The sequence below is a fragment of the Schistocerca serialis genome, chromosome 1 (assembly GCF_023864345.2).
Source record: "Schistocerca serialis cubense isolate TAMUIC-IGC-003099 chromosome 1, iqSchSeri2.2, whole genome shotgun sequence".
In the NCBI taxonomy this organism is placed as follows: Eukaryota; Metazoa; Arthropoda; class Insecta; order Orthoptera; family Acrididae; genus Schistocerca; species Schistocerca serialis.
Window position 1 is genome coordinate 1,039,042,368 of NC_064638.1, and position 12,940 is coordinate 1,039,055,307.

Here is a 12,940-nt window from a genome sequence, read left to right on the forward strand (position 1 = left end):
AAGATGTGTTCCTTCACCCTGTTAAAGATCTCAGAGTTGCTTTCAAGCGGGTGTTAGAGTAGATACTCATCTTAGCTGTTAGTGTTACTGCTTCCCCACTGCTTCCCCAACCGAACCAACCAACCATTGTCACTCAACTGTGAGCAGCTATCTACCAGTCTCCTCACTTCCTGGGAAGGAGAAGCACTATACTTGTAAAGTAGGTAAACTGAGGCCAATAAGGTTTCTCTCGTGAATTTTTCCTTACACTTTCTCATCAAGGTAGTCTCTAAGTCCTTGGAACAAAAGTCTGCCTTCGGCATGAATGTAAACTCATTCTTGACGTAAATGCATGTTGTGGAGTTAGATTTCTAGCATAAACCAACATACCTTGACTTCATTTGAAACCTGATATAACCCTTTATTTTAATAGGGTTCCAGGATGATTTATCTGCAACACTTGCAGCTGCCAACTTGCTGCTATGGTTGCTTGTGATGTCTTTAATTATCCTGACAGTAATCTGGATCCTGTTCTTGCGTTGCCCTCACGGGTTTGTCACAGACTTTCACCATAAGGTGTTGGGCCAACAGATACAATCTTACAGTTGATTACTTTCCAGTCCTCTGCTGAGACCTGGTTCTGCATCTGTTGCTTTCTTGAACAGCGTCTTTGGAGGAGCATTTTTAAGAAGTTATCTTAGGACACCACCTCCTTAAGCCAGCCCACTATTGCCATCTCTTCACAAACATTATTAGAGCATCTTTATCCAGATAGACCCTCTTGAAGTTGGAGCATGGACTTGCATCCCCACCCCTGGGGGGGGGGGGGGGGGGAGAGTGTGACATTATTTTCAAGGAACACTGTTGCGAAAATTAAGAGAACTTGCATTTAAACTTGACTATAGAAAAATCCTATTGCTGCCAACATACATGTTGTGTAAGGACCAGGAAGACAAGAGAAATTTAGTCATCTACGGAGGCATATAAGATCTCATTTTTCCCGCTTGCTATTTGTGAGTTGAACAGGAAAGGAGATGACTAGTAGTGATACAAAAAGACTAGTAGTGCAACAAGGTACCTTCTGCCACATATCGTGCAGTGGTTTGCATTTGATATGTATGTAGATGCAGATGTAGAACTGGTTCCCTGTTTCTTTCCTCTGCTTTTTCTTGATTCTGAGAAGTGGGAGTATTGGACTCCCTTTTTCTCTTGTTCCCTGCCTTGGAATTGCAAAGGGTCTTTATACCTCTTTCACTCTTGAGACTGTTTTTTTTGAGTTCTTCGTCCAAGACCTTTTGCTGGCCTCCATTTATGGTTAGGAAGCCTTTGTTCATCTTCCTTTTCTTTGTGTTATCTGAGATGTTTCCTCCTCTTCAGTCCCAGGCAAGGATTTGATGTTGACCTGGTCAAACTCCAGTGACAATTTCCACTTCCTCGTTGGTCTTTCACCCAATCCAGTTGCAAAAACAGTTTGCGTAGGTTCCAACCATGATGCTTGGATGTTTCAGGTCTCATCAAATCACTTGATTTTTGTTTTGTTTTCTGTGTTCTCCATTTTGGTCCCATGAGAATTAGAGGATACATCAGATTGACACCAAGGAGCTCAACACTGTGCAAAGCTCATTACTCAAATATGTTTCCCAGTATCCCTGAGGCTCTGTTTATGACACATTTTCGTATGTACCATGCACCCCTTGGGATGGATGGCATCACACCTTGGATGGGGTCCCTGGAGGATTGGGAAAGGTCTGTAGGAATGCATATGGGAGAGATGGGGCAGTATGCAAGACGCTTTGTCTAGTTCATCTGCTGAAACCTGTTCAGTGTGGGAGATCCTGCCAATAGCTCCACTATAGCTGGTCTAGCTCTCATCTTCACACAAACAAGTGAGCCTCTCCACCCGCATGGTCAGTGCTATGACAAGGCAGTGTTACCTGGAGAGATCTTACCTTAACATTCCAGTCAGTCACTGCTACTAGCTCCTTCATAATGGCAGCCTCCTACAAGTTGCCGAATTATATATGTGATCTTGAGGGTACTGGAGCAGGTGAGATGTTAAACTCCTCGTATGTCCAGACTCCCTCAGTGCTCTTATATGTGTATAACACTTATAACCAGGAGTTACACATGTCCAAAATATCCAGGACACCCTGCTCTAGCTACAGAGACTAGACAAGGAGATATCTTTCTGCTGGGTACCAGGGCACATGGGTATTAAGGGAAATGAAATGGCAGATGTAGCAGTCAAGGAGGCATGTCCTGATCACCACACAGTTCAGTGTGCCATCCCCCCTCATGCCATCACCTTGCTGTTGAGGTACATTTATGCACTGATTGGAAGACAACTGACTGGAAGTGACAGACCATAAGCTACGTCTAGTAAAGCAGTCATGATGTACCTCGTTCCAACCATGCAGGCAGGATGAGGTCCTTTTCATGTGTCTTAATGTAGGACACAGCCCTTTGACTCACAGATTGTTGCTACGGTGGAAGGACAATCCACTGTGTGGTGCTTGTAACGTACAGTTCACAGTGCACCACATTTTAATACAGTGTGTTTTATATTCACATGAAATGGCTCCCGCTCATTTCTGTCAGATTTGCTCACCATTTTAGCTGAAAATATTGTATTATTATATTATGATATATTCTTTCTTTGTTTCAGCTTATCAAGACCAAGTGTAATGGAAGAATTGATATCACTAACTTTAGATCCTCCTGATAATGTAGAGGAACGATCTCGATATAAATACCCGAATATAGCATGTGAACTGTTGACTTGTGATGTGCCAGCAATTAATGAAAGAATTGCTGGCAATGAAACGTTACTTGAAAAGTTGTACAGCTTCCTTGAGAGAGATGCACCACTAAATCCATTGTTGGCCTCGTTCTTCAGTAAATTACTAAGCGTGCTTATTACAAGAAAAGCTGAACAGGTGAGTCCCTTTCACTACATTGTATAATCCTCTTTTTGATATACCCAAATGCATATAATATAGTCAGATGTAATTAATTTTACAGATAGTGTATCTTCAGAACCTGACTCAGCTTTGAATAAGTATGTGGAGGTCTGTCAGCCTTAAAATACTGAGTGCTCTTGATTAACCTTCGTGCTTTGTACTGTCACTGCTGCTGTGTTTTGCCCTTCGTGTAGTAGCACTGTATGAGCCTTGTAGTGTTATTAGCCTGTCTCTGGAAGTTGTAGGTAGACATTAATTGCAAGTGAAGTTGAATGTTCTGCTCAATCATTGCTTCCAAGGGGTTGACTATAAAATTCTTGTTCTATTTTTGAAGTTTTTGCACAATTTTGTTACTTTCATTCCAACATATTTTCTTCATGAATTTCATTCTAATTATTTCGATTTTATTAACTACTGTGTACCAGACAGGTATCAAAATTGGATTTGTCTTTGTACTCCTTAATTATTAAATGAAAAGAATTTGGATCATATTACAGTTAATATTGAGCCATTGATCTCCATAAAGAACAGTTAGACCAGAACCAGTCAGAAATAGTAATCTGAAAAGGAACCAAAAAAGCTTAAATTGACTTGCTCTGTCTTGTCACAAAGTTTAGAACTAGAATGGTGACATCATTAATGTGGTTTAAGTATGCTTTCTTTTCTGACTTGTTTAACTCAGCAGGTTTCTGTAAATTTTTTGATCTTTTGTCATAGTTTCTTTCACTTACTGAAAGTTAACTCTTATCTGGAAACAATTGTTCTGTTTGGCATTACATTTGGACGCAATCAGGAAGTTAAATGTAATTGTGATTCTGTGATGTTACTCTTGTGTGCTAGTATCTCGCATTGCCAGATGATTATCTGGATTAGGAAAACCAATTGCTTCATACAAGTGTGAAGAACACTACACACACACAAATGCGCACAGAGTGAGGGAAGGAGGGGGGGGGGGGAGGGGGGGGGAGGGGAGGAGGGAGAGAGAGAGAGAGAGAGAGAGAGAGAGAGAGAGAGAGAGAGAGAGACTGTTTGGAATATTAGCCCCATATTATCATACAGTCACCTCAAGCACCATATGCTTTTATGTGCAGCAACTAAACTTGCTACCAAATTACTTTAACTCATGATCCCACTGTCTAAATTATCTAAGTTTTGGCAAGTTATTTGAAAATAAATAAGATAAAGGTTGAAAGAAATGTAACATCAACAAAATGATAAAGAAGATTGCCCCTTTTTTTTTATATGTATGATTTATGGTAGGTGACACGAAATGATTTACTGTATTTACTCGAATCTAAGCTGCACTTTTTTTTCGCTTTTTGTGATCCAAAAAACCGCCTGTGGCTTAGAATTGAGTGCAAAATAAGCGGAAGTTCTGAAAAATGTTGGTAGGTGCCGCCACAACTAACTTCTGCTGTCGAATATATGTAGCGCTACATGGGAATGCTTTGCAGGCACAAAGATAAATACTGGCGCCAAAACCTCTGCATCAGTAAATAAATTAAAAAAAAAAATTTCATACATTATCCAACGAAGTAAATACATATTTCGTATTGTTCATCTTCGAATGTAGCAGCATTTCAATGTACTATGAAAATCCGACTGGCGAGACTTTGGGACGTTTGTCAAGATGGCCAACTCTACGTTCTGAATTCTTTCCTACCTGTGAGAAGAGATGGTTGCTAATAGGAACTTTCATGAATTGTTAATCACATGCAGTATTCTCTTCATCATAAGAATAATATGAATATAAACATTTTACCATGTATTCTTTCGTGTTTGCTGCTATCTCATTTAAATCCTGTCTGCCTAATAAACTATGAAACTAGAGTGAGACAACAGCAGACTCGGAAGAATATACATATCATGTCATGTTTATATTGTATTATTCTTATGCCTAATAGTGACACAGTCAGAAATGAAGCACGGCAATTGACTAGATTTTTAAATCTAAGATGACTCTAATTTCGGTGCAGAATGTAATGTACTAAAAGAGGCGCCTGCAAAGATTTTCAAATGGAGAAAAATTTTCGCTAAACACTCATTCAGAATATCTTCTATCATACGCAGTCTATTATTTGGTTCTTGTTGATCATTATCAAAGAAAGCAGCAGTGTAAGTAACAACAAATATCAGTCTCTTGCCATTGTTTCGCTAATGAGACGATTCCCCCCCCCCCCCCCCCCCCCTTCTCTCTCTCTCTCTCTTTATTTATTTATTTATTTATTTTTTAATTTTATTTAATTGTAAGCTGTGGTAGCGTGCACAAAAGCAAGCCATGCCGCGAGCGGCGACAGACCGTAAACAATCATTATCAGAATGTGACAAACAATGCATGGCACAGTACAATACTGCATTTTCAGCTTAGAGTGACGTAAACACCTATATTAAAGAGAACGGCACTTATCAGATCAAAGAAAAATGAGCAATCAATTGCCGGCCGCGGTGGTCTAGCGGTTCTGGCGCTGCAGTCCGGAACCGCGGGACTGCTACGGTCGCAGGTTCGAATCCTGCTTCGGGCATGGGTGTGTGTGCTGGGTGTGTGTGCTGTCCTTAGGTTAGTTAGGTTTAAGTAGTTCTAAGTTGTAGGGGACTTATGACCTAAGATGTTGAGTCCCATAGTGCTCAGAGCCATTTGAACCATTTGAGCAATCAATTCAAACCAGACGAAGCATGTGAAAAAGGAAGGGTACCCGTATAAATACTGATGGAGTGCCTGATGCATAGCAATGGCTACCTGATAAAGATAACTACTAAGCTTACGATTCGAACCAAACTATTGTAACTGTATCGTCATTCATTTGACCTAATTGTGTCTCATATTACAATGGACCAACTTTGTTTTGATTTGGAGCTGCGGCCTAAAACTTTTCTCTCCCCTTGAATTTCGAGTCTCAAATTTCAGGAGCGGCTTAGATTTGGGAAATTTTTTTTCCCTTGATTTCGAGTCTCATTTTTCAGGTGCGGCTAAGATTCGAGTAAATACGGTATTCAGTCAATAAAATAAAACGTACAAATAATTGAAATTATTGTCCTATAAATAGGCATTTAAGCATGAAATAAAATAATAACAATAATAATAAGAAGTTGCAGTAAAGATTGTGTGTTTAACACTTTGAGGTCCAGGCAGTCAGAAAAATTGTGGCCCAGGAAACCAGCCAATTATGCCATCTTTTAAAATGTTACGGCACATTTGTATTTGATGTATGTTAAAGGCTAATACAGTAAAGATGGTGAAAAGTAAAATTATCCTTAAAAAACAAAAGTGGAAGGTGAGCTCTTGAGCAATTTCACATGTACTTGTCTTTTGTATGGAAAAGACTGAAGTATTGTGGCAGGCAGAGAGATACGTTGCATTCAGACAATACTAGTTCTTTACTACTTGTTTAGCCAGTGAATTGTCTCGTCTTCTCCAAACAAATCTTGGAAACAAATGTTGTATGTCGTTTCATCATAAGCTTCGTCTGTAAAGAGAGATACGTTGCATTCAGACAATACTAGTTCTTTACTACTTGTTTAGCCAGCGAATTGTCTCGTCTTCTCCAAACAAATCTTGGAAACAAATGTTGTATGTTGTTTCATCATAAGCTTCGTCTGTAAAACAGAAGAGATTAAGACAAATGAAACAGAACTAAATTATAATTACAGCAGCACTTTTTGTAGCAACAAGAGTAGTGATGAATAATTGAAGCAGACTGCAGCTTACCTGAATATGAATTTTCTTCAGCCTGTCCCCATTGAGATATTTCTCCCTACAGTTCAAAATCACTGAATTCTTTCTCTCAAGCTTCCAAACATTCCTTGCTCACCCAAAGAATGTGACATATTTTATCAGAATTACAGCACACTGCAAAATCTAATTAGTTGAAGTACAAAACTTGCTACATGCACACACATTGGCTGAATCAATCACAACAACAGCTCTTACGTTCACTGCTGTTTGTTTCGAAGTTATTTTAGAAATTGACAACTGAAGACAACACCTGTCAAGGAGCAAGTAGCGAGATGTCCATACGTTGTTCTCATACTAAATGAGTCCAGTTTTCTAGCGATGTGTGGCTTGCGCATAGAGAAAATTACAGCCTGAGCTATACTCAGGTGCACTTGTTTGAACACAGCAGTGTGGCCCGAGCTTTACTCTGGCATGGTCGTCAGTGTTCTTTGGTGGCAGATTCCCCAAATAATTAAACATCACTGGTTCTCAAAAAACATCAAAATACTGTTAATCATTAGTAGATTCCAACAGGCTAACCAGTAATAATTCCAAAATCCAGCAAAAAAAAAAAAAAATCAGAGTTCAAAGCTGCCCAATGCACTCTTGAAGGAAAAAGAAAAGAATAGAGAAAAACAATAATAGAGATCTTTCTTGTCGCTAACAGGTCACCAACATAAAAGTCAAGTCGCTGATTGTACAGCGCAGAATGACCTGGAATGGCCTATGAACTGTTAAATACAAATTACTTAGGAATAGCGAGACAACTCCCAAAAAGGCAGAAGCACTGTGTTGTCGACAGATAAACAAACAAAAGGTACAGAGCTTTGCTTTGCTAGTGTTTGGAATGAAATTCCTTTCTCGAGCTGTAGGACAAACGTGCGCGGGCGCGGGCGCGGGCGCCCACACACACAGATATATATAAATGTATATATACAAAAGACGCTATTGAAAAACTGCACGAAATCGCTTCCAAAACTGGACTAAAGATCTCTTACGAAAAGACACAGTTTATGAGCACAAAGAAACTCTCATCTCTGAACACAAAGTATGGCACGATTTACAAAACAGCAAACTTCAAATACCTCGGTGAAACACTACAAATGAGTGGACATAACAGAGACTTAAACAAAGAAAGAAAGACTAAACTGGACAAGGCATACAAAGTAGTATGGGATCATTACAACAAGAAGTCTATCTCACAAAAAGCCAAATTACGCCATTACGACACGGTGGTGCTCCCCGAGGCACTATATGCAGCAGAGACCACACTAATCCTAGGGCATACACGTATCAGACAATTAGAAAAAGTAGAACGGAAAATACTTAGGAAAATATTTGGCGCAACTAACAACAATGGAATATGGATCAAGAAACCTACAGAGGAACTGTACAAACATACGGAGACAATCACAGAAAAGATTAGAAAATGCAGACTACAATTCTATGGACACCTATACAGAATGCCATCACACAGGCTGACCAAACAGAACTTTGACTGGGTAACCACTAGAAACAACAAATGGGTGGCAGAGGTAGAAAACGACCTGAACCATCTCAACATAACAGCAGACACAATAAATGACAGAATAAAGTTCAGAAACATCATTAAGAAAAGTAAACTACATGAGATACAATGCGACAAACGAACAGGCATAAAATGGACTGAAGAACGCAAGCAAGATCACAGCCAGAAGATGAAAGAAATATGGGCAACCAAAAAGGCAATCAAGATGAAGCCGAAGACACAAAGCCGACAAGAAGCATGGACAGAGGACCGGAAACAGGAACACAGCGAGCGAATGAGGGAAGTTTGGGCAGCAAGGAAGGCAGCAAAAGGAACTGGCCATGTAGTTTAGTCCAAATGCGCTCTTTAAGGGCAAAACACCAATAATAATAATAAATGTATATATACTTGACTCCCTACATAGTGCTCAGTCGACTGCCAGCTCTGTCCTGTCCCACAGTGAGTGAACTGCGGTGAGGTGGGGGTGGATGGTGGGGTGAGGTGAGGGATGGAAAGAGGCAGGAGGCAGAGAGGTGGTTTAGGGGTAGCATCTAGTGGCTCTTGGGAGAATGGGGAGCTGTACGTAGGCTAGGTAGGGGTGCAGGTGGGGGGGAGGGGGGGGGGAGGTGGCAGATGGCTGATCAAGCGATTTTACAGGCTGGGGCATGAGGTGATAGCACACAACTAGCTGTTACGTATTGGGCTGTGGTAGTGGGAAAGATGGTGGGGGGGGGGGGGGGGGGCGCGCACACACACACACACACACACACACACACACACACACACACACACACACACACTGTTGGGGGGGGGGGGGGGCGGCAGCGATTTACCTTTGGTTTAGGCCAGGGAGGTTACAGGAGCGAAGGATGTGCTGTGAGAATAGCTCCCATCTGTGAATCTCAGAAAAGCTGGTGGTGGTGAGGAGGCATGAGTTGGAAGCCTCCATTGAAATCTCGCATGTTGTGCTCTGCTGCACGTTGTGCCCCTGGGAGGTCCACTTTGTTTTCGCCAACAGTTTGATGGTGGCCATACATTCTGGTTGAAAGCTGGTTGGTTGTCTTACCAATGTAAAATATGTGCAGTGGTTGCAGCAGAGCTGGTATATAACATGGCTACTTTCACAGGTGGCCCGGCCTCTGACGGGGTAGGAGAAGCCTGTGATAGGACTGGAGTAAGTTGTGGTGAGTGGGTGAATAGGGCAGGTCTTGCATCTGGGTCTTCCACAAGGGTATGATCCCCTGTGGCAGGGGATAGGGTGTGGGAGTGGAATACGGATGGACTAGTATGTTGTGGAGGTTGGGTGAGTGGTGGAACACCACTTTGGGAGTGGATGGAAGTATCTTTGGTAGTATGTCACTCATTTCAGGGCATAACGATAGGTAATCAAAACCCTGACGAAGGAGGTGGTTCAGTCGTTCAAGTCTCACGTGGTATTGAGTGACAAGGAGGGTGCTTCTTTGTGGTTGCTTCTTGGTGTGGAAGTGAGGATCAGGTGTGAGAGGGGATATGTCACAGATCTGTTTGTTTATTAGGTCTGAGGGGTATTGCCTGTCTGCCTTTGTGAGGCCTTTAGCATACTGGGCAAGGGAGTTCTCATCACTGCAGATGCATGTGCCAGAGGTGGCCAAGCTGTATGGGAGGGATTTTTTGGTGTGGAAGGGGTGGCAGCTGTCAAATTGCAGGTACTGTTGGTGAATGATGGGTTTGATGTGGACTGATATGTAGATTTAGCCCTCTGAGAAGAGGAGATCAACATCTAGGAAGGTGGCATGATGGGTGGAGGAGGATCAGGTGAAGTGCATTGGAGAGAAGGTGTTGAGATTGTGGAGGAATGAGGATAAGGTGCCCTGGCCTTGGGTCCAGATTATAAAGACGTCATCAATAAACCTGAACCAGACCAGGCGATTGGGGTTTGGGAAGCTAGGAATGTTTCGTCTTGGTAGCCTATGAAGAGGTTGGCATAGGAGGGTGCCATGCAGGTGCCCATCACTGTGCCACGTATTTGTTTGTATCATCATCATCAGTTCTGCTATATTAGCAGGTCCTTTACCTCTCCATTTTCTGCGATCCATTGCTTCCTTCTTACGGCTGCTGTATGTTGTACCGTCCGTCATGTCATCCAGTATCTGGAATCTCTTCCTTCCTTGCTTCCTTTTCCCTTCTACATAACCTTCTAAAACTGTTTTTATCAGTCCGTCATTCTTTCTTAATATATGCCCAATTCAATTTCTTTTTCTTCTCTTTATTACATCTAGTAACTGTCTTTTCTCTCCCACTTTTCTCAGTACCTCTTCATTTTTTTTACTCTGTCCATCCAACTTATTCTTTCCACCCTCGGCCATGTCCAGATCTCAAAAGCCTCCATCCTTTCTCTGTCTTTTTCCTCGTAGTCCATGTTTCAGTGCCATATAGAACAACAATCCATACATGACATTTTATGAGTCTCTTTACGAGTTCTCTCTCCAGACCGCTGCAGAAAATTCTCCTTTTCTTATAAAACGCCTCTTTTGCCATTGCTATCCTTGTTTTAATTTCTGTGGTGCACTTCCAGTCGGTGTCTATCCTGCTTCCAAGATACTTAAAATTTTGCACCTGTTCTAGTATTTCTCCATTCAGCATAATTTTTTTCCTTATTTCCTCCTAGTGCCAATACTTTTGTTTTATTTGTGTTAATTTTCATTCCATATTTTTTTCCGTTAGTTGCAATGGTGTCCACCAAATCCTGTAATTCTTTTTCCCCTGTGGCTAAAAGGACCATGTCATCAGCAAACCTCAAACACCCTACTCTTCGTCCTCCAATTTCTACTCCTTCATCATCTATTGAGCATTGGTCAGTCATATTTTCCAAGTAGAGGTTGAAAAGAGTAGGTGAGAGACAGCATCCTTGTCTTACTCCTTTTCCTAGTCTGATCCAGTTTTTACTTTCTCCTCTCACTTTAACTGAAACTTTTTGATTAAGATATAATGAGTTTATAAGTCTTCTGGTTTTCCAGTCCACTCTCTTTTCCCTCATTATAGTCGCCAGCTTGTCCCAAGCCACATTGTCAAATGCCTTTTCTAGATCGATGAAGCACATATATATGTCTCTTCCTTTTTCAATAAACCTTTCTCCCAAGATTCGTAGGCGCCCTATTGCATGTCTGGTGCCCGTATTCCGTCTAAGCCAAACTGCTCCTCGCCAAGATTCTCCTCCATTACTTTTTCAAGTCTTTTATTAATTATTCTTAACATCACTTTGGCTGCATGTGAAATGAGGATGATTGTCCTGTGCTCGCTGCATTTCTTGGTTCCTTGTTTTTTTCTGTAATAGAATCATTACTGTTGTCAGAAAGTCCTCTGGCCATTCACCACTGTCACATATTTTATTACATAACCTCAATATTTCTTATTCCCTCTTGGTTCAAGCATTTTAGTATTTCTCCCAGTATTGTATCTGTACCTACCGCTTTGCCATTTTTTATTGCAGCTATGGCAGACTTTACTTCTTCCATTATGATGGTTGGTCCTTTCTCATCATCACTTACACTGTTGTGTGATTCAAGTTCCAGAGTTTCTGGTTTGCTATTTGTGTCATATAGCTCTTTTAGATATTCTTCCCATCTCTGGAGGACACCGTCACGATCTTTGTGCACTACCTCTTCGTCTTTACTCAAAATTTCCACAGTAGCACTTCCTGCTCTGTTTTGTTCCCATGCCATGGTCTTTACTCTGTTGTATGGTAAGTCGTATCTTCCCTTCCTGTCCAGTTCTTCAATTTCATCACATTCTACTTTTAGCCATTTTTTCCTAGCCTGCTCTGTTTCTCTTCTCAGTTCATTATTTAACCTTTGGTATATCTTTCTTGCATCTGCAGTGTTCTTGTTTTTCAATTTTCTTCTCTCCTCCATCTCGGAAATCATTTCTTGTGTGACCCATGGTTTTTTTGGATCTTTTCCCTTTTACATATCCTATATTTTGCTGCCCTGCTTTAATGATTCCTTCTTTCAGCATATTCCAGTACTTGTTGGCATTATCAGGTGGTTCTTTGTCTCGTAATGTGTTTAGAAACTCCCAAGACAGCATTTCTGTAATTTGTTCTTTGTTGGATCTTATCTTCTCTAAATCCCACTTCTTCACCATGGTCGCCTTCTTCAGTTTTTTCATTCTTATTTCTATTTCTGCCATAAGGAAGTTGTGGTCACAATTTATATCTGCACCTGGCAATGTGTGCACCTTCTTGATTCCATTCCTGTATCTTTCTTCTACCAGTATAAAATTGATTTGGTTTCTGTATTTATCTCCTGGTGATTTCCAAGTGTAGAGCCTCCTCTTGTGGTTCTTGAACCATGTGTTTGCTGCTATCAGCTGCCTTTCCCTGCAGAGGTCAATTAACCATTCACCTCTGTCATTTCTCTTTCCAAGACCATGACTGCCTACTATGTTTCCTTCTTTCCCTTCTCCCACAATGGCGTTCCAGTCTCCCACTACTATTTTGCAGCATTTTTTATTTTCATCCATTATTCTCTCTATTACACTGTACGTTTCCTCTACAATTTGGTCATCATGTTCTGAAGTTGGCATATACAAGTGGACAATCAGTAAATCTTTTTGTGCTCCTTTCAGCCTTACACCAATAACCCGGTCATTGGCATAGTCTACATATTCCACACGTTTAGCCAATTCCTTTGTCATAATCATTCCTACTCCATTCATTCCTTTTACTTCTCCTCCCGAGCAGTACAATACATATTCATCTGACTGCAACTCTCCATGTCCATTCCATCTTACCTCAGCAACTCC

At 41.1% G+C, this 12,940-nt stretch overlaps 1 protein-coding gene across 5 annotated transcripts in view; it reads left to right on the forward strand.

Moving 5' to 3' along the window:
* The window catches only part of LOC126414524 (serine/threonine-protein phosphatase 6 regulatory subunit 3), a 191,317-nt gene that overhangs the window by 57,524 nt on the left and 120,853 nt on the right, over nt 1-12,940 (forward strand). For all 5 annotated transcript variants that reach the window (XM_050083356.1, XM_050083352.1, XM_050083353.1 and 2 more), the window contains one exon: nt 2,645-2,915. In XM_050083356.1, coding sequence (XP_049939313.1) covers nt 2,645-2,915 — 271 coding nt within the window. The remainder of the gene's footprint in view (nt 1-2,644; nt 2,916-12,940) is intronic.